The following is a 23,162-nucleotide window of genomic DNA, read 5'->3' on the forward strand; positions in this document are numbered from 1 at the left end:
ATTTGCAGGAACGTCATGTTCCCTTTCGATAACATAATCGGAAGCCTTTGGCATTCAATGGCCGAAACGTCGAAGAAAAGGGGTTCGTATCGTATCGTATCAGCGTGGACCATCGGTAACAGTTTTCGAGAATACATACCTCTAGAGTAAAGTAAATGCTTCCTGCTGCTTGATAATGGATAATCTCATCGATAAGCACTACGCGTTAATATTTGGCTATTGCCGTCTTCGGGCTTTCTTTCGGTGGCGGATAGGTGAGGAAGCGGAAAATATACTGACGTATGTACTCGTTTGTGATATCTTTGGCAATTCCCAACCGATAAGGTAACCACCGCCAGTAACCATTTTCGTAAGTTGTAATTCAAGATAAACCACTACTAGAAGGACCGTATAAGAAGCAATATTTTGAGTTGCGTCTGGAGTTGATGTGAATTTTAAGGTTATCTTATCGCAGTTATAGTTTTAAACTAAGACAATTCAGATAGTCAAAATCAAAGGGTGTAGGCCTCGTTACTTTAAGATAAGATACAGCTCAACTCAAGCTGCTGGAAGATTCCATTTGAATGAACAGAAATTTTTACAATGGGTCGTTTTAAACTGACAGTACGAAATAACTGTTTGTAAAGCTTTCACAACTGACCGCGTGGGGCGCTGCAATCGTCAAAGAGGAGCTTATTTCGAAGGTTTTCCTTTGTTTTTGAAAATCCTTGTTATTTTGTCGGTTTAAAACATAAATGTTGTATAGAAAAGGGCAATGGTGGTAGGAAAGGTGGAATAATGTCATTGGACTTGTACAATTATAGATTCCCACCTTAACCCAGGCCGTTTGTAAGGAAATATTCGCTAACGTATGGTAGAAGCAGCGGACATTTTTGAATATTTTTGCGTTCACCGTCATTGTTGTAAGCCCCCGGTCAAAAATGGCCAATGAAACCATTTTATCTAGCACGCTCTGGACAGGCGGGTACAAATATGGGTTAGCGAAGCGGTTATCACCAAAAGGGGCCCAAAAATGGCCACTGTTTTCGTCGCAATTTTCTTCCACCAAAACATTGCCAAAAACCTTGAAAGTGGGTTGATTGAGAGGGAGTGCAACGACACTTGAGCCGTTTCAGGTGAAGGTCATCGGCAGGAAGTCCGTGCGCGCATAATATTTGTTTTCGTAACACAATTTTTCTTAATGGGGGAAGTGTAGCTGGCGATAAGCAATACTTATCGGCAGACTGAGCTGGCGAGCCGAGACAAATCTTATCGAGCGGAAACTTAATCCATCAGCCCCGTGACGAACGTGCGTGCGGTTTATTCGGGGAACCCGCTCTTTCTTCCAAATCCGGACGCATGATACGAAAAATTGCCAGTCTCATTGGGAAACGTTATCGGAGCGGCCGATGTCGAGCGCCGATAAGTCGTCTATAAAAGGAGTGCTGCGCGAAGTGTTCACGTCAAGTCTAAAAAGTAAGCCAGCCAAGGAAGGTTAAATTATGCGGTTCCACGTGGAGAAAGGCGGTGCGGTGCGATTGTTGGCAGTGGGTGTGTGCTTGTTGATGTTTGCTGCGGCTGAAGCTGCTCGGGTCGAGATCGATTGGAGGCGTGTAGTGCCGGTCGAGGAGCTGGACCACTACTGGGCGCGACTCCCCAGCGAGCTACAAGTCTTCCGGAACGCCAGCCACAAGGCTGGACGCATCACCAACGGGCAGGAAGCCTTCCCGGGCCAGTTCCCCTATCAAGCGTTGGTGCTGAGCGAGTACGGTGCCCTTACAACCCTGTGCGGAGGGTCCGTGTTGACTCAGCACTTCATCCTCACGGCAGGCCACTGCGTCATGCTGGACCAGAGCACAATGGCTGGCGGTGGGACGACCATCATGGGTGCGCACAACCGCATGGTGGTGGAACCGACCCAGCAACGCCTTCGCTACGGTCGCATGGACATCTTCGTCCACCCGCAGTACTCTGCCGGAAACTTTCGCTTCGATGTGGCCATCATCCGTCTCGGAGCAACGATAGTCTTCAACGAGTGGGTACAACCGGTGCGAATTCCGGCGCGCTCGGACGAGCGGCTATTCGACGGCACGATCGGAACCGTCACCGGTTTCGGGCGCATCAGCGACAGCACGACCACCTTCGCCACCATCCTCCGGTACACGAACAACCCGGTGCTGAGCAACGAGGACTGCCTCGGCTTCTGGAGCACGCTGCTCGTCGAGCCGCAGAACATTTGCCAGTCCGGGGCGGGAGGTCGATCCGCATGCAATGGAGACTCCGGGGGGCCGCTCACAATTCGCGAAACCCATCGGACGGTCCAGATCGGTGTCACTTCGTTCGGTTCGGGAAATGGGTGCACGAGTGGGATGCCATCCGTTTTCGCGCGGATCACTTTCTTCCAGGATTGGATCCGAGCGAACTCGGACTACGTCGACAGCTGATGAGGGCCACTGAACAGGGCCTCGTAGTGTTTTTGTGTGAAACTCTGATGTGATATTACTGCTAGGTGGTTTGACATTGTGTCGGTGCTAGTGTTAAGAACTTCGGATAAGAAGATTTGGATGAGGAACAGTCTCGAAAGGTTCTACTAGTTTCGATGACATCCAAGATTATAAAGCTGGATAGTAACACAAAGTTTTGCAACGATTGCATTTTACAAAAAACTCAAGTATTTCTTATGCAGTTAACAATTCTAAGAGCTTGAAGTGAATACTAGTGCCGATATTTGTTGTTAAACCAATAGATACACTTTACTTAGTTTTGTACAATGTTAGCACATAATGAATGAATCCAACAATCATCATTAAAATCAATAAATGAACGACAGTGGATAACAAAAATACATTAAAACTTTGTTTTGGATATTTGTTGCAATTGCATTTCATCCAAGCAGCTTCTGAATCTGAAACAAGGTAGAAGTTTCGCTTTATGGTATGTTCGGTTTCCAAAAACCAAGGTTTTTATAGTTACAGTTTCCTGTTTGCGATTGCCTGCATCACCCCTGTCAAGAAATTAACTTGAGACTTGGTTAACGATCTTTAAAAAATCTGCTGGATGGAAATGGTAGAAATTTGCTCGTGTTAAACATTAGTTTACAGTAATTTGTCACAAAAGAAACAAACTGCAAAGTTTGATATTAATGACACGGCCAGAGGAACTTTTCTTTGCACACAATAGCAGTTCTAAATTTAATGATGAAACTTTAAAAAATAATTGCGTGAAGAACAGTTACGTTGCCAACATTTTAGCACAACCTCTTAAGTGCTATAATATATTGTTACTTGAATTACGTTACCTTCATAAACCAAATCGATCCGACTAAGAAGCGTACCAAAATAAAAACAAAAACTGGTTTTCTCCTATTTTTGATATCATATGTATGTTTGAAAACACTGTACGCCTCGTCAAGTTCACGCTGTTCCACTTTTGAGGCCCCGTTTTGCACCCTCTCACATCTTCATCTTACGAGAACTGAACCTGAGCTATGTCAGACAGCAACCTCCCACCCTGAACACTGCTGATAGTGACCACTGGGAGAGCAGGCACCAGAATTCATCAAACATCGCGACACGTCACGTCAATGCCAGAACGCACCGTTCGTTTCATAAAGCCGCTCCAAGGTTACCCGGTACCAAGTAGAGCTGAACGCTAATCCTAACCCGCGTGTACCGGGTTTTAGCCGGGCGTGCACGTCGGGGACGGTGAGGAAACCGGTTTCAGGGACCCTGTCCGTTAGTAAAGAGTCGTTAGTTGAACGAACCGGCCGGCCACTTTTCCGCGCTCGACCTTTCTTCTGCCGAATGGGGCACTATTTTTAACGTCACTCTCAATCTTTCCAAAACCAAATACTGCTTATACACACGCACACGCTTACATATGATCGGATGGTGTGTTGTTTATTTTTCGTCAATCACGTCGTCTGACGGAAGCACTTCGGAAGCAAAACCCTGGTGCCCCGATCGTGGTCGGGGAAAATGGGAAAAATAATGACATGTTCCGGTTGCAAAAAAAATCCAACCCGCACTCTGGAAGCTTCTTGCTGCCTGAGTGCATCAGTTAATCATAGAGATTTAGCGATAAACGCACCCAACAGTGGGAAATGGTTTGGTGCTTCGCTTTAGGTTGTCGATTAGTCACATCACGTATTTTCTCACGTTTAAATTTGTCACCCAAAGCGTTGTTCGTTCGGTGCGGGGTTCCCGCTTCTCTCTATCAAAAGATGATCATGACGAAGCGGTTTGACATTCGGCCATACGACACATAATCATATCTGCCCATCGTTTCTTTTACCCTTTTCTTTTTCTTCGCTACGAGATAAACAATCGTAAGCAATGGTACTTTCTGTTCCACTTTCTGGTGACCCGGTGACTAAACGGTAGAATATGTTTCCGTTCCGATTGTGTGCCGCATGATCTGCACGGTGTTTTGAGAGGGCTAAAGATAAATGGGTGGTGCACTTTTTCCCACCCAGACGTACACTTACACCCGATCTCTAGAGCACTCCTAGAGACACCTGCAGGATTTTCGTAGGGAAAAGATGCTCGAGAACGCGCGAGTCTCGGCCCGATTCTAGCAATACGGAGCGGTACGGAACCGTGCCTGCCTCTCCATCCCACCCTCCGGTGCCGTCGTTCCCGGGTGCTTATTGCGTATGCGCGAACCGAGCCCGGGACCGGCTTGCGCAAGTGCGACTCGGTGCGTGGTGCAGGAGATTCATAAAACAGTGTCCGCCGGAGCCGGGCGCCTTCAGTCGGAACTCAGGACTTGATCGGAGAACGTGCAACAGGTCAGCCGGATAAAACGATTTGTGTGTGTGTGTTTTATGTGTGCCTGTGTGTGTGTATATATGTGAAATATTGGTTGGAAATCTAATACAAAATATATGTATATTCCATATTTTTCCGCCACTAGGAGAAGTTTTAAGGAGCGAAGTAGAACGCAGCATCATTCACTCAACCCATCGTGGAGCTACAGATAAAAGTGATATCAAACGGGCTGTGGTGTGTGCGTGTTCTGTGGTTTTCACGATCGTGCCAGCTGTAGCGTGTAGTAAAGCGTCCGTGACACTAGTGCGTGCCTAAAGTTTGCAAATCCCCATAGGTAGGTGTACATGGATTTTTTTTGGTGAAATTAAGTTGGTTCAGTTTCCGCCGTACATTCTGTAAATAGAACAAAACCTCTGGTCAAACTGCGAAGGGGAAAACACCCGAACGAAGGGAAAGACGATTGTGATGACGCTAGCATCATGAAATTAAAATGGAACTGTAAAAGACACACCACAACTCCCGTGGTCCCATTCCCTTTTCGAGTGGAAATGGTATGGAACGCAATTATTTAAAAAAAACAACCCCTCAACCCGTGGTGTTGCGGAAAACGAAACAAAACGTTCGTAGGACGGTTGTCGATCGGTTGCGAGTGATCGTGTCATATTTTTAATTTATGATCTCATAAAAATTCCACCTCCCGTACCCACGCCACTACGTTTGGTGGTGCCGTTCGTGAAGTTTATCTTTTGCCATTTTTTCTCCGATCGAACGGTGCTTCTTTGTGGTTGCGTCGAGTTTAGGCAATTGTTGTTGGCGCCGCCAGCCAAATGTATGGGTACAGTGCGATCTTAAGTCTGTCTAGCGGTGGACACGTACCAGATGCGTCCCATATGTGGAACGACCGTTAAAGCCGTTTTAAACATGACGTTAAAATACTATTTTTACTGTGCAGTACTATGAGGCCACCTGCGAGATTAAAGAAAACACTACGGACCATGCATGCGGTGTACTCTCTCTACTTAACAGTTGGAGAGTAAAATGAGTTTTTTTAGTAATTTGCTTTTTGTTGCAAACTACTAACATTTTTGAAGGCCTTTTGCCTAATTATGGCTTTGCGGGGATAGTCTAAATAGGTGCAATAATCTCACCTTATAAAGTAGAACATTTGTTTGTGATTTGTAGTTGGAAATTGGCAAAAGCAAAACAATTGTTTGAAGAGAGGAAAATGGAACGTAAAATATTTTATTTTTCCTAATGTCGTAGAGAAAAATGATTTGAAATGTTTGATTTACTTTAGGATTGGTCTTCTCTATATGAACATAACCAAATGTTTGGGAAGTTGTACTATTGTATGATAAAAAGTTTCGTCCCACGACGTTGCCCTGCAATTTGATAGTTTTGCTCCAAAAAATAATAAAAAAAAACGAATAAAACAATCATTTGAACGGAAAGGAAACATTGGGAACCTTTCTTTAAATTACATACTCACCAGGATGAGCACGTTGTTACCGCCCAGTATTCCGTTTTAAGTAATTAGAAACGGCAAGTTCATACCACAAACGTGCCATAATGGAGGCGCCTGGTATCCTGTTCGCTAGTAAATGGAGGCGCCTGGTATTTTGTTCGGTTTCGAATGAAGAAGCATGGTGGTTTTTTGGCACTTCCACAGTGTCTTTGACATGTTCCTGTTAACCTTTGGCCTACGGTAATCGAGACGCCTACTTTAATTGTGATTTGTTTTTTAAAACAATTTTTCGGATTCAAAATTGAGTAGAATTGATCCAATTATTTATTTTACAACGATCGCCTTCACGTGTCACCTGCAGTTACTCGCCACCTCAACTAATTTTAGGTTGGACTGTCCCTTTTAAGCGGACTGTTCTCCTCTCTCCCTCGGGTCCTCAAGCAAAGGAATGTGGCATCGATCGGGAGCAGACCAACGTCTAGAATGAACCCGCACGTTGGACCCCCGTCGAAGACACGTTGCACCCTCACCAGCCGTGCTGACACGTCTTTGGCAAGCCCGGATTGCGTGAATGAGTTTGTCAAACGGGTGTTTGGCGTTGGCTCGCATTTTGGTTGGAACAGTGCGCACTAAAACCACACACACACACACAGACACACACTCACGAAATTACTCGGTGAAACGTGTCGCGGTTGATGAGTGTCTATTTTCGATGTCGTAAATATTCCTCCGACCTGCTGCCCAACGCCACCAGGAACGAGGCCATAGGCGCGGTTAAAGTTTCGGTTGAAATGGTCGGTTCCCGCTCCGCGCGAGAAATCTAAGTCAAGGTTTAGAGCTGGTGGTAGAGTTTTGGGGCACGACGACACTTAACGGGGTTTAACGTCGACCCCAAAATGGGTACCCCATAAGTGTGTGCCATTTTATACTCGCGATGGTCACCTTCTCATCCAAACGAACGGGATTGGTTTTAGTCGCCTAATTAAGTGCTTGATTGTCTCGAGCGGATGACAGAATGACTGACAAGTCATCCCGGTGCATTCGAGTGCGGAACGTGCGGCGGGGGGGAATTCTGGTGTCCCCGTTATTTCATTGCATCCCATCCGTAGCATTCCAATCCCTCTACCCCACAGCCGCTTCAGATGCATCGCTAACAGCGGGAAGATGGCCGAATCACGAGAGCATTCTGTTACGCCACGTTTGCACATTCTACACCCTCTGACAGGAAGACGTTCTATTCCAAGGGCTACGCAGGGCGGTCGCTTTAAATATAGCAGGGAAATTAAGATACTTCACTACACAAACACAAACACGCACTGGTAGAGTCACTCACGGGTTGGGAGTATTTATTTCTCTTCAGAGAGGGCTCCAACTAATTAGTTCGGTGGAAGAGGACAGCATCCAATCCGTTTTCAACTTGCCAAAGCAGTGGAAAATACTCTGGGCGAAGTATTTCCCATTTGCATGGCTTTGCCGGGCCTTACTAATGAACCGAATCTCGGTACAATTAGCGTTGTAAATTTGGCTTTGTTTTCCACCGTTTTCCGGGGCAGCACAAGGTTGGGATGGAGCCAGCGTTTGGTGCATTATTTTAATACACTAATGATCTCGTAACGGGCTGTGTTTATTTATTTGCTTATCTCGTTTATTTATACAACTTGGCCGTGAATGAGTCTGTGCCGTTGATCCATGTACGAAATAAAACACCCACACATGCACACACACGGAGGAATGCGAATGCGCGTTAATGGTAATGCTTGGCAATGTCCGTCGTAAAATAATTCATCCCATACGACCAGCTAGCGCCCGGCTGGCCAACTCCGGACATACTCTGGTCCATCGATGATTGAAGGTTTCAAGCGGAAGTTATTTTTTCGGCTCCATTTTTCATCAACAAATCTCTCCCCCGCTTAGGCATCATGATGCCAGTTCCGCTTAATGGTCAGATCCGGGGCCGTGAAAGAAATAAACGGAAACCCCTCGAGTAATCGCGCTGTGGTTGTTTATGAGTTTTTAGGATTTGGAACTCTTGAACGCATTATAAGGGGGGCAAGGATGTGGATGAGCAAGTGGAAGCTGGAAGGTAGGGAGTGATCGTAAATACGGTAATGTTTATCCACGAGCTGCCCGTCAAAAATTCCGGTCGGTCGGTCACAATTTTTCGGCGAAACATGTGGCAAAGTGTGGTGTGTCTTGCATGTGATCTTATCGGGAAGGTTAAGTTCAATGGAGATGTTCTTTTCTCGTGGTCATGTGCGCACGTAAACATATCATCTGTTGAAGTCTTATAATTTCGCTTCGGAAACCATCTTTATCCTAACTTTTAAACCAAGCTCTTAATGATTTTCTTTTCTTTCTGCTTCTCGCAGGTGAACTAAACTCCTTCCAGTAAAAAAAAAAAACAAAGACACACAGTCGTCAAAATGAGCGCCCGCCGAGGACTTCGCACCCGCGTGTACGACGCCAACATGAGCATGGTGGAGAACAACTACCGTGCGGCCCTGGAGCGCCTGGAGAAGAGCCGTCGTGCCCCGTAAGTAGATAGACACACATTTGACTTCCATGTTAACCATATTGATAAGGGGTATTTGGAGGTTAGATTAAAATGCCAAACTATTGGATTGAGTTTGAACATTCACAATAACAAGCATAGCAAACAGTAAAAATTGTTTTAATTTTTAACAATTTATTTCACAATTAAGCTACTTTACCAATTAAAAGGCTTTGAACTTTCAAGGGGAATAGTTTACTTCATAAATCATTTACATAATCAAGTTATACGTTTGATGTACAAATTTTTGTTTTATCCAATAGAAAGATTGTTCAGGTGGACCTTGTGCGAATTCCCATTTCACATGGATTACATTTTTTTTAACTTACCTAAGCTTTTCTGAAGAGCTTAACTAAATTGTTGTACAAAATAGTCACCGGATTATGCAAAGTTTACTTATTGTTCTGAGTAGAAAGTGACACTTTCTGGGTCTTTCTTGATAATAGCAAGGATGGAAATTTTTAAAACATATTTTATCAAGCAACACCGTAATGCTTCCGGTTTGTATGCGAGCTACGTCCCCTTCAAATGTGATCTACATCCGCGAATGAAAAGCAGCTGTTGTGTAGTTTAATATGGGCAGGGATAGCACAGGGAACACAAAGGAAAAAGAGACTACGAAAATTAGTAGCGGTTGACGTCAGCGCTTCAGGTCGGTTCGATGTAAACATTAATTTCCCGGCCACCCAAAACCGACCGACGATCGTCGTTGGAATCGATGTAAATCTTCCGCGCGCTATAATTTACTCCCCGGTCAGACTTCGACGGTTGAACTAATGTGCGTGGGTGCGTTCCTTTTTGCCAGGTCCCTCGACCGGGAGGTGGTCAAGTCGCGCCCGTCACCCTTCGTCAGCCGGTACGACTTCAACGGCGCCGAGGTGGACGAGGAGCTGCAGGCCGCCCGCAGCCGCGCCTCCAAGGTGATCCACGAGAAGTCGGTCATCGACCAGCGCGCCGAGCAGTTCCGCAGCTCCAGCCTGGCGCCGGCCCCGGTCTCCTCCGCCCTGCTCGAGAGCGAGTTCGACGATCAGGTGAGAATGAGACGGTTTCTGTTGCGACGCTCGTGGGTCAACCACGACAACAGCGTCATTTACGTAATTCCGCTGCCGAGCGACACTAGCTACTTCCCGCGTTGCTACTACGACTACTACTCCAGCTGCTGCTGAACGGGTCGGCCTTCCCTCCCGACCGCCCGGGAGACCGTTGCCACCCTTCCACCCTTTGTCCCCGAAAATGTCCGACGTGAACACTCTACACCTTCCGTAGCGAACCAAACAACACTGTCTAACCACTTACGATCCCTGTTTCCTGTTGTCGTTACTAATGTTACTACCAACGCCTACCTCCCCCGCCCTCCCCATGAGATTGCAATATGTTTCCGACGGGTTTTATCGTTAGTGTGTGTATGTGTGTGTCTGTGTGTACCGAACGTCAGACCAAACGGATGGCCTGCGGATAAGATGGCCGGATCGGTTGCTAGCGGAATGTTACCACGCGTTACCTGAGAGAACGTACAATTACACTAGGGACAGTATATATAAAAATTCACCCCCAACCGAACCAAGGTAGCGAACAAAAACAAGCAAACGAAATTAACCCCAATGTTGTATCGGATCGGAATGTTATTAGGCTTACTTTGTTTAGGTTTCAACAAAAGAATATGTACAAACAAAGCCCCTCGAACGAAAACAATTAGCGAACGATTTTAAATTCTTCTGTTTACTCAAACCAAGGAAAAAGGAGCACACACTACGCTTTAGGTGTTGCCACAGTAGTATTTCCTTTTTTTATCCCTATTTAGTAGTGGAATGTTTAACGCAAAAGTATTGTAACCATTTTTTAAATTTGAGACACAAATTCGTCAAACGCAGTGAGTGAGTAGTGGAACATGTTCTCTTAAGTTTGTTTAAAAAATATATACACAGAGGAAAAACCGGCTGTTTCCGTCTCCCCAAAAAAAAAAAGTGCTTACGATCAGCATAAGAAAGGATAATGTCCATGCGCGAATGATACGATCTGTTACCGTTGTAAACCACTCTAACCCCTCGAGCGTTCTACCCAGTGCAAAGGCGAATGCGAATAAAATGTGATATGAAGCGGATTGCGTTCCGTCTCTACCGTCAATGTTGCGATGTTGGATGTTTCTTTCTTTTCCACCGACTGCCAGCTGGCTTACCACAGTGGTCACACGATCTTAATCCGTAAGTTGGTTGGATCATGCTTGACATTGACGCCTTTCTTACGCTACTTGTGCATCCCACTCATTTCGCTCCATTGTGATCTGCCTGCCCTCATCGGTTTGCGGAGCTCATGCGTGTCGCGTTTGGTAAAGATAAAAAAAAAGCTTGTTGGAAAGTAATTTAGATCCAAAATTTCGAGTCCACGGTTTCATGCCGTTTGGTCAGTTTCGGAAAGCAAAACACCCATTTTACCCGCACGGCAAAACGAGGAAACATATTTGGTCGAAATTGTGTGCATGCTTTATAAGTGACAAACTAACATTCGTTAACAATTCGTGTGTTCGTCTTCCTAATATAATCTCTTCGTCATGTTTCATGCGTAGAAGTATTTTTAAAACATGTTTCAGCGTATTGTATGTGTGATCTAATATTTTTAAAACTCCTCCTTAAGTTTGTCGGCCTTGTTCAAGGTTGATTGATGACATGGGAAAATAAAACATGTCCATGAGGAAAAAGCCACTCGTAGACAATCGTGCTCACCAAACAACGCTCTTGTTGTCCCATCTTTTTGCACATTTGAACACAAGCGCGATCACTTCGGTGACAAATTGTTACATTTTATGCAAACAAAGACGTTCAAAGGGGATAAAATGTTGTATTTTCCCTATCCTGCTTTTGCTCAGTGCGACGATAAGTTTCCGACAATGATCTCATCGGTTTTCGTCCGAAAAAGAAAAACACTCAATTGTTGGTAAATTTTAATCACCTGTTTTTCATTCAACAACCGTTCACCTTGGTTGTATTTACCGTGCCGGGAATGCAATGTTTTGCTCCGATCGAATGTATGTAACCTTGTGCAGTGGATTGTTTATCTTGAGCCACATTGTCTGGCATTCCGCAGCCGAGCCACAACTATTTCGGGGTCGTATGGGGTGAAGAAAAATTAACATAAAGCAAAACAATCTGTACCAGTCATTACTGCTAATGGTGTTTTTGTCCGTCCTTTTACGCCAGCTGCATGATAAATGTGCAATTCGCTTGCAATTTTTCCGCGTTGGACAGAGACATCACCCTAATTCTCTCAACAATCGAAGCAACCCGCGCCATCCGCGTTGTAGGAGGGGAGATTATGAAAGATGAAAGAAAGCAACTTCTGTGTTGCCGCCAAAATGTGTCCATCCGTCGAGGGGACGGATCGTACGTAGCTGTCCGAGATCAGCTGATTGATGGCCGAGGGATATATTGTCACACGGTGCGACTAGACGTGTCTGGCAAGCTTTATTGCCCGCTGATTCAGAGGGGTTGGGAATATTTTCGGTATTTTTGTCGATTTCTTTCTGCCATTTTCCGACGAGTAAACGCACGCCAATGAGTAAGATTTTATTTTCATTTACCCTGTGCATCATGTCCCACCGTGTTATCGAACCTGCTCGGTGGCAAGATCGGAAGGATCACCGTCTTGTTGGCCGCCTTTGGGACTGCTTCCGAGCGGTTACGTGTGTTGTGCGGTGTGATAGATTTAAAAATACCCCCGAACGGGAGCAGGCCAAACAGAGACCGATCGGAGCCGGGTGGTCGGCTCGGGAGGGGAAAAAAAAACATGGACGGAATGGAAACCGGGAGCCGCAAGCCCGAAGCTCCTTTTCGAGGCATTCGGGTTCGGCTCGGATGCGCCAGTTCGATGGCTCCGTTCCGGCGTACCGATGCGGTAGTCTTTCCGGTGCGCGGGAAGCGGCGGCGGCACGTTCCCAGGTACCGGGCGATATCGGGTGAGTGGCCGCGATAAAAATAAAATCTCTCGTTGCAAATGGCGAAATGGCAAACGGCCCGTCGCTAATTATATTGTACAACGCGTACGCGGGACGCCACGGGGCAATGGTAACGACCAGTGCTCGTAATATTCGTTTGTTTCCCTCTCTACCATTTCCTCTTCTACCACTGCCCTGTGTGTGCTTGTGTATGGGTGCGTTTGTCGTGCGCCGGCAAGATGTTGTCTTTTTGCCATTCGTTTCAGACAATCCTTATCCCGCGGGCAAGTAAAACCTACACCACTTTTTGCACCGACTTTAGGACCATTGTTCTAAACATTGAATGGATGACTAATGGTCGCAACATAAACATACTCTCTCGGGCTACAAACTTTTTGCCCCCCATTTTTATCATGTTCCTACAATTACTCTTTTTCATGGCAGTGTTTTAATTAGCATTTAATTTCCCCTTAATAAAACCATTCGCGGTACCGTATTATGTTCAATTAAAATCTAATAGGTACCGCAAAGCCAGGGTTATGCGGAACAAATGTGAATTTAATTACCTGGCAGAGACGTTGATTATAAATCATTTTACAATTTCTAATTTTGAAATTAGTACTGAAGTGTTTAAAAGAATGCTAGCTCATAAAAGATGACGACGCTTTATACGCTTTAACACGTTTAGTGGACTTATGGAAGGCAAAACTCCATACTCTTAGTTTGATCGAGGAATCTTTAAGTGGTTCAGACTGAACAAAAAATCCAGTTTGAGTTTCTCTGCTTTGCATTTTACTGTTTCAACCTAATCAACTAAATTAAATCAGCTTTCGCGTTTGTGGATTTACTTCGACACACAAATTAAAGGCGTCTACCGGTGTCCCGGGGAAGACGAACGATACCGTCACCATGTCAACCGCTCGTTGGGCTTACCTTTTGCCGCTTGCTCTACTTTGTTGTCTCTTCCACCCTCCCCCGACCGCAGGTCCAGGCGACGCTCGAGCGTATCCGGGCCAGCAAGGGTCTGCTCAGCCAGCTGCAATCGGACGATGCCCTCGAGTCGTACCGCAGCGAGACCCGCTCGAAGCTGAGCGAACAGTCGGCCCGCAAGCTGGCGGAGAAGCTTTCCGACACGAGCTACGACGAGGATGAGTTCGCGTCCAGCGGCATGTCCACGCGCAAGGCGCTCAAGGTAAGATAGAAAAACAAAACGGAAAACTGTGGAGCGAAGGTTTCACAGAGCTTCGGATCCGCCGAAATCCCCTTGCTGACATCGTGCCCTTTTGAGCCCCCCTCTCCCGCCTTCTTTCCTGTACATCGCATAATCTCATCCTCATGCAATGGCTTTCCTTCGGCGTCAGGACACCGTCGTGACTAAGTCCTTATTTCGTCGATTTAGACGCACTTGAACAGTGCTAGGTTATGGAGAAAGGAATCCTCTTTCCATAGAGCTTGTGGTTTCCATGACGTTGCATTGTTGGTTTCAGGCATGTAAAAATAGGTCAAAATTTTTTTTAGTGCTGTTACATTTTATTGAAATTCATTTATCTTGAAGTTAAGCCTTTAACTAGTATGTATGTAGGTAACTGGTCCCCTTAATCGTATTTTACGGACTATAGACGGTATTTAGATTTGCACTCTGTTTCGTGTTAAAAATTGTAGTACAAAAAGTACAAGCCATAACCTTTCTATGCACATATGAACAAATTATCTTTCAAAACATTAGTTAAAAATCGGTAAAAATTGGATTGGCAGACATATTGACTAAATATCATATTAAATTTGACCCAAATCACTTTGATAAACATACTATTCAACTTGATGCTCTGTTTGAAAACCTACAAATGTATTTTGACCATTGCCCAATGCCTCTCGCCCATAGTCATTAATTGCTTACGTCAAGGCGCTCTACGACCTTCGCTAATACTATCCGCTTCGAGCAGACACTGTTGCTTTATCATTCGCTTTTCTTATTTCTCATTTCCACGCTTTCCACGCTTGTTGCTTGCTTGATCCCTACGCCGCCCAACCAAACGGCCCACCTCCAGTACAAATACCGCAAATACCTCGCCGAGTAAGGAGCTGCTACGTCCCGGTAGCCTCGGCGACGCCTGCAATGGGATATCCTTGCCCCAAGTGGGCGACCAAATGTTGTTGATGTTGAAACCGTTCCTTAAACCTGTGTACCATTCCACTTTTCCATCGTCACGCGGCGCGTTTTCCCAAAAACCACCCGCCTGAAAACAACAACCAAACCGTCGACAGATGCGGGCCAGCACCGAATCTTCCTCGCTGTCCAAGAGCTCGCAGGCGCTGAAGTGGAAGGACGAGACGGCCGAGTCGTTCGCGAGCAAGCGGGCCAGCGCCACGCGGGCACGCCTGCAGGACATCGACCAGGAGATCGAGGACTTCGAGCTGAAGCAGGCGGCCCGGGCCCGGCGCAGCGCCCAGCTGAAGCAGCTGCTGGCGGAAACGTCCGCCCAGGAGCTGGTTCCGGCCGGCTTCAGCCAGCACACCGACGGCACCAAGATCAGCACCGGGGTGGTCAAGATCAAGACGACGCAGAAAAAGATGGTCAGCTTTTAAGGAAAAGACAGGAGGGGGAATAAGCGGGAAACGAGGGAGGGTCTCTCCACGAAAAGCACGCGTGTGGTTTGTTTTTCCTTTCTTTTGTTGTGTAATAATTTTGTGTAACTCTCGTACAAGTGTAGGCATTAGCGGATAAGTTTCTTAGAATCTACTCACAACGATGAATGTCTGTAGTGTAAAAAGAAGTGTTAGTTAGGGGATTTCGTCCGCCAGCCGGCCGCGGTGGGGTGGGGGAAAGGATACAGACAGCGTAAGAAAAATAAAAGAAGCAATCAGAACGCACAACAGAACGAGGTTTCTTGCATTCATCGACCAAAATAAAAGAAGCAACGTAATCGATCACTCGTAAAGACAAAAATAGAAGACAGGAAGCGGTGGTCGGCCTCATCATCAGTTGTGACCAAAATTATCCTCTCGTGACTTCGTTCGGGGGAGTTTTAGTAGAGCTTAGGATACGCAGCGGGCTTGCGGAGCCGCATTGCCGAAAATCTCCCTCGTCGTATCTGTTGCATGAGCGGATGAGGTGAACGTTAACCGATGTGAAAACATGATGAATAATAAATGATGTTTATTTACTTGTGGCGTGTGTCGGTTGCGTTTCGATTGAGTTTCGTGTGTGGTTTCAGTGCGACAAATTGTTAATTTTAAAAGCATGTACGCGGTGAGAAAGAAACGATGGCCAGACGATGTCAACGGTGTTACAGCGAAGGTGGCGTAACAAGCCACTTTTACGATGCATATCAAGTGGTTTCATTCTCACCAGCGAGATATCGTTGTTTAGACCGGCAAATCGGGTTGAGAAATATTTTCTGGTTGGCATCCAAATTGTAGAGATTTATTAGGGAAGGTAAGTTGTTTTTATTGAATAAATCAATCATCACATCATCATGAACATCATTTCGCGGGCAAATGCCTCTTTGGTGCATTTTTCAGTAAGGTTGGCTTAATCTAAAAGATTAAGTCATAAATAGCGTGTTTAGTCGCAACTTGCTTTATTCATCCGAATTGCCCTCCTGCGCAATCCTTCTAATCATTTATTAGTCATTGTTGAAAATAAGGTAAAGTCCTGGAAACTCCTTAGGTTCCAACGAATTGGAGAATTTTACTTCAAACGCAATAAGAATTGTCCGTGGAAGTCAATTTTATTTATGACTAGAAAATCATCAACTGTAACTAAATGTAAATCATCTGATACTTATTTTATTGGCAAAAGTGGCATGGGGAATGTTTTAAACGTTTTTTAAATTACACTTTGACATTCATTATACCGCAAAACTCACAAAACTGCCTTTAGTACAGCTTCCATTAGCATCACATTAAATTTAGTACAGCTTCATTTTACCGATGTGCGGTATGTTGCCGCGTTTCAGGCGCTTTAAAACATTTTCCTCACTTTGTAAAACCGTATTTTTCAAAGTCCGCCCGTTAACGCCAAGAAAATTGAACGTGGTTTACCGAGAAAATGTTTACCGGCGGTAGGAAATGAGGTCCTTCTGGTGATTAAGCACGGCAGGGGAAGGATGAAAATAAAGTAATTGTCTCACTTGTAACGTCCTACTGCCGCAAATCCTTGTCATACTCGGTCGACGGCGACGTGGGTCGACCTTTAGCGTCAAGACAAATGTAACGATTAGTTTTCTGTGCGAGATTACATAAAGTATAACAGCCATAAAGCTTGCTTTACAACGGAATTGCGGTAGGTGGCATATTAATGCTTCTAGGCTGGGCGAACAGACGGGCCGAATAAAAACCACAGCTTAGTCGATGTACATGCTATATTTATCACGGCATCTCGGTGCTTTGTGTGGGGCGGTGCACGGACAAAAGAGGACGCCGTTAGTGTGATAGTTGGTCGGTGCAATTGTTGCAGTTGGAGGCTTACGTTTTTCTCGAGAGCCGGTGTCGCAGGACGACACATTCTCGCATTCGCAATCGATAATTCACTTCTCCTCCCGACTGCACTAAATATGGCACGAATCGCATTGGAGGCCACTCCCGGGCGTCATAACAGGCGCACTGACTCACGGCTGGCCGAAAGACAGAGCGCACTCGCATATCGGAACATTTGCCAGCCATAATTCACTCGCGGAAAGAGTTATTCGAGGGTGAAAGTCCAGGCCAGGGAAACTATGCACGTTATTTTAAGTGGGGTAGGAAAAACGCGCTCGAAATGCGCCGGTAGGCCAGGTGTTCCGTGGCGAATGATTTTGATGAAATACTACATCCCTCCATAGGATGATCTCGTTTGTTTTGGTGTAGTCGGTTCTTCTCTCCCTTTGGGTCTTCTTTTACTCTCCATTTTGCACCATCATCTTCGACCGTAGTAGCAGAAGATCGTTTGGTAATAATTTATTGGTTCGTCAGCAAAGTGTGATTCCAAACACGTTTTAAACCGTCCGTTTCACGTTCGGATCGACAAGACAGCAGGGTTTTTTTTTAAAAAAAACGTGATGGTTATTAACATTGACGCACAAGTGACAGCAAGTAGGTGAATGAACAGCGTTTGATTTTCAACCTTAGTATAATTGTAGTAGTTCATGAGAATGATGAAATTTCAGGTTTGAGTTCAAGAAGCACCTTGTTGTAAATATTCCCACTAAAGGCATTCTAAGTAACAGCTGTCACTTGGAAGAGAACCGAGGCGGTAGTCCCAGATGGGAAGAGAACATCCTCTAATGGAAAAGGCAGCTGCTGGTGTTGACCATCGCCGCTAAACGATGCTGCCAGCTGTCATGCGTCAAAGCACATCATCGCACTCGAGGTGTTCATTACACACAAGGACCGTCGGGAAAGAGCACAGGACCGTTGGAGGATGTTGAACATGCCGGGCAGAGCGGAATGTTTATAACATGTTTCCCCACCCGAACGAAAGGTATTGAAATTTTGTTGTAGTAGAAATTTAATAATAACGATTCGAAACCGGCGGTAAATGCTAACCATAATCAAAAATATCCCCCCAGCGTTCACCTACCCTTGGCCGCCGGTAACCCTGACCGAGCCGCAAGGACGCGATCGGGCGCACGAACCTGGCCGCCCCATCGGACACTGACAAATATCAAGTTGGACGGTGGAAAGTGGGCCTCCAAAAATAGGTGACACTTTTGGCGTCACCTGAAGAAGTGCGGCACCGTATGAAAAAAACAATACCCTACGCTCGATTTCCTTCGGCAGCGATCCAAACGGGCTCGGGCCGTTAGTGCGAATTCCTTGGTTGTGTGAGTGTGTGCCTTTTTTTTCTTCTTCTCAGCGATGACTAATGGAAGGTAAATTTGCAATGGTGAGCAATAAGAGAGAAAAAAAAGTTGCACTGTAGTAACGCGAAGGAAAACGATATGCGTTAGGAAGAAGGTGTTTTAAAATTGTTTTGGATTTGCTTTGACGTAAGAGAAATGTTTGGACGTGGTTTCGGATTGTCCATCCTCCGTTTATTGTCTTGCGAAACAACCACAATTGGAATGACTGAATTATGTGTTCCGTTGGTGGCAATAATCATTGAAATTTATTAGTTGTCTTACCAAATTCTTCAGTAAAATTGTTTTTGAGTGTATCGTTTAAATGGTTATTTGGAATGATTATTCGATTCTATTGATATCATGTCTGTTTTATAACAGTACTTATTTTTATTACCATTACCAATATATTAAATGAAGTAACCAATTTCAATTTAATTTGATACCCAATGGAGACGCCTGGTCGTTCACTTATTAACTTGCATTTAAAGTGGATAGTTCCCTATCAGGTCGGTCAAAGGTGCATAACAAATGGAACACTTTCAAAGTACGACATAATGCAGCCCAAAAACATCACAATGCGCTGAGTCAAGTAAGGATACAACTAACCAGAGCACCTACCCTCACCCAGCCGGATGGCGAATGCCTTCTGAGCCCTTCGTTCGGGGGTCGCGCGAGTCGAAGAATTAAAAAAGTGACAGCTAAATATACTTCAACACCCGCCAACGGGAGGCAGCCACAGGGAGAGGGAGTGAGCGAGAAAAAAAGTGTGTTTATGGGCCAGAGGGCCTCGTGAAATCGCTTGACCGATTCTGCCACCGCCCCCCTCCCCTCAGCTCGCTCGTCGCGGGAACTACGAAGCCGCCGTAAATCCGCGATGCAAATTCTTCGCATACCCAAGCGATGCGTTGCTTATATCATCACACACCGCCGCCTTTGTAGTGTTTGCGATCCGATGAGAGAGGTTGGCAGCGACCTGCTGCAGTCCGTTTTGTGCATGATCGATCGAGCGAATGTTTTCCTTGCGGTACATGAGGCGCGGCTAACGTTGAGATATGAACACAAGAGGCTTGCGAAATACGAACAATTTCACGCTATTCTTCTTGGTTAGGCGCTAATTAGCCGCTGATTGCGGGAAAAGGTGCCAGAATAGGTTTTGAATTCTAGAAATTGTACAAATTCAGCCACTTGAAATGTAGCATATTTCAGGGGGACATTTTTGGAGGCAGTTTGCCAACATGGTTTACAATATGAAATCAAACAATCCATTGTAAAATCTTCAATTTCTTTTGTTTAATTTATCCCTGTTATATAACATTTAACAAAAATATTTATGCATATTATTTTTGATTTTTTTCAAGTAGTTTTCTTTACTAAAACATTTCCACGCCTGCTTGATCATTTTGACCACCGATCAGCAGAACGCAAGCCCACTGTTTCCACGCGATCCACACCTCTGACGAGAGCCGATTCGCGTTTCCAAATCGTCGGATCCGCTTATGCTTTATGGCTGTTGAAATTGAATGGCTCGCCGCAGAAGGAAGGTGTTTTCACTCGGCCGTGTGAAAAGGCCCCCGGGATACAATTTCCCTTACCTGAACCTCCGCCGCCTCATTTCCCTCCCCTGGCAAACGTGTGACAGCCTTTAAAGCCGATCTGCGCGCGATCGTCGTCGCGTCTGCCGAAGGAAATCGTTGCCAGCTCTGGTTAGTTTTGTTTTTTTTTTGTTGCAGTTTTTTTTTTCGTACACTCCCCTGTTTGCAGGGGCAGGGGAAGAGGAGCGCGCAAATGAAGACAACTTGTCGATTTCGATACCGTGCGCGTTTGGGGGGCAGTCAGTCTCTCTGTTCATTCCACCGGATTAACAAGTCAGTTTTCTAACAAGGTACGTCGCGTCCAGTGCGGGGTTTGGTGCGTTGGCTAGTTTTTCCTATTTGTTTCGCGTGTGTGGAAAGCATGTGATTGGGATAAGCTTTAAATTCGATCTCAAATAAAGTTTACCGATCATTTTTTGTGTATCGTGTGATTGTTTGAATTGTGATGGAATGTGGAAGAAAATTTAAGCACCTACTTTTGGACCTGGGGCGTATCTTGAAGATAGAAAGACTCTTCATTCCTGCTTGGGAGAGAATATTACTCTATTTAATTAGTTTAATATTTTATCTAACACTGTGTTGATTCGATTATTAACGAATTGAAAGTGATTTTACTTGATAATGATTTCAACGGATTTGAACTAATTTATATAATAAACAGAAACGGAGTTATACAGTATACAGACACCTAACTCATGGTGCTCGAAATTATTCTCACTCACCAACAAATTCCACTTTTGCTGCTCTAAAAAGTGGCTAAAGTATGCGGCCGCTTAACCTCGGGGAAACGCAAAAACGCCCTGTTGCTGGCAGCTTTTCAATGTTGCGATCTGGTTTATTTAGTTTGTGGTGTTCTTCCAAATCTTTATTTTTCTTTATATACTGACGTCTTCGTATCGTGACGTTCGAACTAAACTTTAGTGGCTTTAGTTTAAGTAGTTATTTATTAGTAACTTCTTGGATCTTTCGTAACGCGCTTTTGCTTCAGTTTTGGTTGACTCGCGAATGATCCTTTTTGCCTCTTTGCCCCTGTCCTTTTATATCTATTCCTATCACTAACACTAGTATCTAACTATAATTCCTATAACTATAAATTCCTATCACTAACACTAGTTACTAGTACTATAATTCCTATAACTTTAATTCCTATAACTATAAACTAAACATTTGCTTAGTGCCTACATAAAGGCGCTACACCTCCCCCCTTTTATAGATGAAAATTATGCTCTTGCGTAGAATTTTCATCATTTAATTAACCTATTCTTATGTACTACGCTAGTTTTATTTGTTACTTTATTTTTTATAGTACAGTTTGGGTTATCGATATTCGTAATTATATATGGACCTATATATAATGGGTCTAGTTTTCTTTTGTTTTCGTTTTTTAAATATACCAGGTCTCCTAGCTTTACTTTAAGTGGATTGATCTTCTGATTTTCTGTTTCCTTTCGATTTTCTTTTCGCTCAACTAGATTTCTCCGCGCCACTTCATTCGATTTTTGTAGCTTGTACTTCATTTCATTATAGTATTCATGGTGGTTGTACACAGGTTCTATTTTTTTTAGCATATCTTGTGGTAAATTAGCTTTTCTTCCAAAAACTAGTTCGAATGGAGTGTAACCGGTATCGGTATGGTTAGTGGTATTGTATGTAAATTCATAATATTTTACCCAGTCGTCCCAATCGTCCCCATGCTCGTTTGTAAATGCTCGTAGGTACTCATTGAGAGCTCTATGGTTTCGTTCAAGCGCTCCCATGGTTTGAGGGTGGTAGGCAGTCGCAAATGTCTGCTTGATTTTCAATAACTCACTTATTTTTTTCAATATTTGATTATTGTATTCCAACCCCTGATCAGATCTAAATTCCACGAATTTTCCATATTTCAATACTACATTTTCTACAAGTGCCTTGGATATGGTGCTCGCCTCTTTATTGCTGGTTGGTATCTGTATTATATATTTTGTCAAGTCACATTGGACCGTTATAATGTATCTGTTGTTATTTACCGTCCTTGGCAATGGACCAACCGTATCAATTGAAATAACTTCGAATGGCTTAGCTGGGGTTGTTGTTACCACTGTTTTTTCTTTAGTGTGTCTGAGAGTTTTGCTTGTCTTGCACCTTTGACAATTTCTTACAAAACTTTTAATTTCCTCTTTCATGTTTTTCCACTTGTAGTTTGCTCTAATTTTTAAATAAAGTCGATATTGGCCTACATGCCCCCCTGAAGGTAGCATGTGATAAGTTCTTAGGATTTCATTAATCTCTTCTCTTTTTGTAATCCACTTGGGTGGAATAAACGCGATAATTTCACAACCGGAAATGGCTCTATTAGCGATTTCCTTTATGGTTTCATACGCATAGTTATTGAATATTTCGTCGTTTAGAGAGATGGCAACTTTATTTCTATTAAATCTTTTCGCTATTGAGCATATTTCTAGAAGAGCAAGCTCGATCGCCTGACTTCCATTTTGGTTATTTGGAATAACGACATTGCCTAATTCTTTGTTGTAATTATGATTACACAGTGAAAGTTTTGTAAAACCTTTGTGCATATTAGTCTGTATTTTTAGTAGCTTGTCAACTTCTGAGGGATTCTCAGTTTGCCAAAATGATGGAGTATTGGTATATTTCTTTTCAAGATGTGCCGTCATTGGCACTGGGATTTCCTCATCATTATTGGTTCTAGTCATTGATCGTGTTTTCACTATTAATGTTTGATTTTCAGGACCATCACTTTGATTTTGTTTTAAAGATTTCAGCTGCTCGGATGTAAAAGTAATTCTTGACAGGGCATCTGCTCCTACGTTGTTTTTTCCCGGAACGTATTCTATTTCAAAATCAAACTCCTCGAGATCTAGCCTCATGCGAGTTAGTTTTGACGTAGGATTTTTCATGTTAAATAGGAAGACTAGGGGTCTATGATCGGTGCGAATCTTGAATTTCCGCCCATAAACGTATGGTTTAAAGTAGTTGACCGCCCAATGTATGGCAGTCAACTCCTTTTCAATGGTAGGCTTATTTCTTTCACCCTTGGTGAAACTTTTAGAAGCGAA

The 23,162-nt window shown here is 44.4% G+C and overlaps 2 protein-coding genes across 2 annotated transcripts; both read left to right on the top strand.

Moving 5' to 3' along the window:
* The first annotated feature begins 1,481 nt into the window (after nt 1-1,481).
* LOC131265215 (brachyurin-like) lies at nt 1,482-2,423 on the top strand. Its single transcript, XM_058267476.1, has one exon. It carries the CDS (start codon nt 1,482-1,484, stop codon nt 2,421-2,423), a length of 942 nt encoding a protein of 313 aa, XP_058123459.1.
* Nucleotides 2,424-8,620: 6,197 nt separating this feature from the next.
* LOC131263813 (uncharacterized) lies at nt 8,621-15,863 on the top strand. The gene is made up of 4 exons (XM_058266073.1): nt 8,621-8,746; nt 9,570-9,795; nt 13,678-13,884; nt 14,958-15,863. The coding sequence occupies exons 1-4, from the start codon at nt 8,637-8,639 to the stop codon at nt 15,276-15,278; spliced, it is 864 nt and encodes a 287-aa protein (XP_058122056.1). The 5' UTR covers nt 8,621-8,636; the 3' UTR covers nt 15,279-15,863.
* Nucleotides 15,864-23,162: the final 7,299 nt, after the last annotated feature.

The sequence above is a fragment of the Anopheles coustani genome, chromosome 2 (genome assembly GCF_943734705.1).
Source record: "Anopheles coustani chromosome 2, idAnoCousDA_361_x.2, whole genome shotgun sequence".
Lineage (NCBI taxonomy): Eukaryota > Metazoa > Arthropoda > Insecta > Diptera > Culicidae > Anopheles > Anopheles coustani.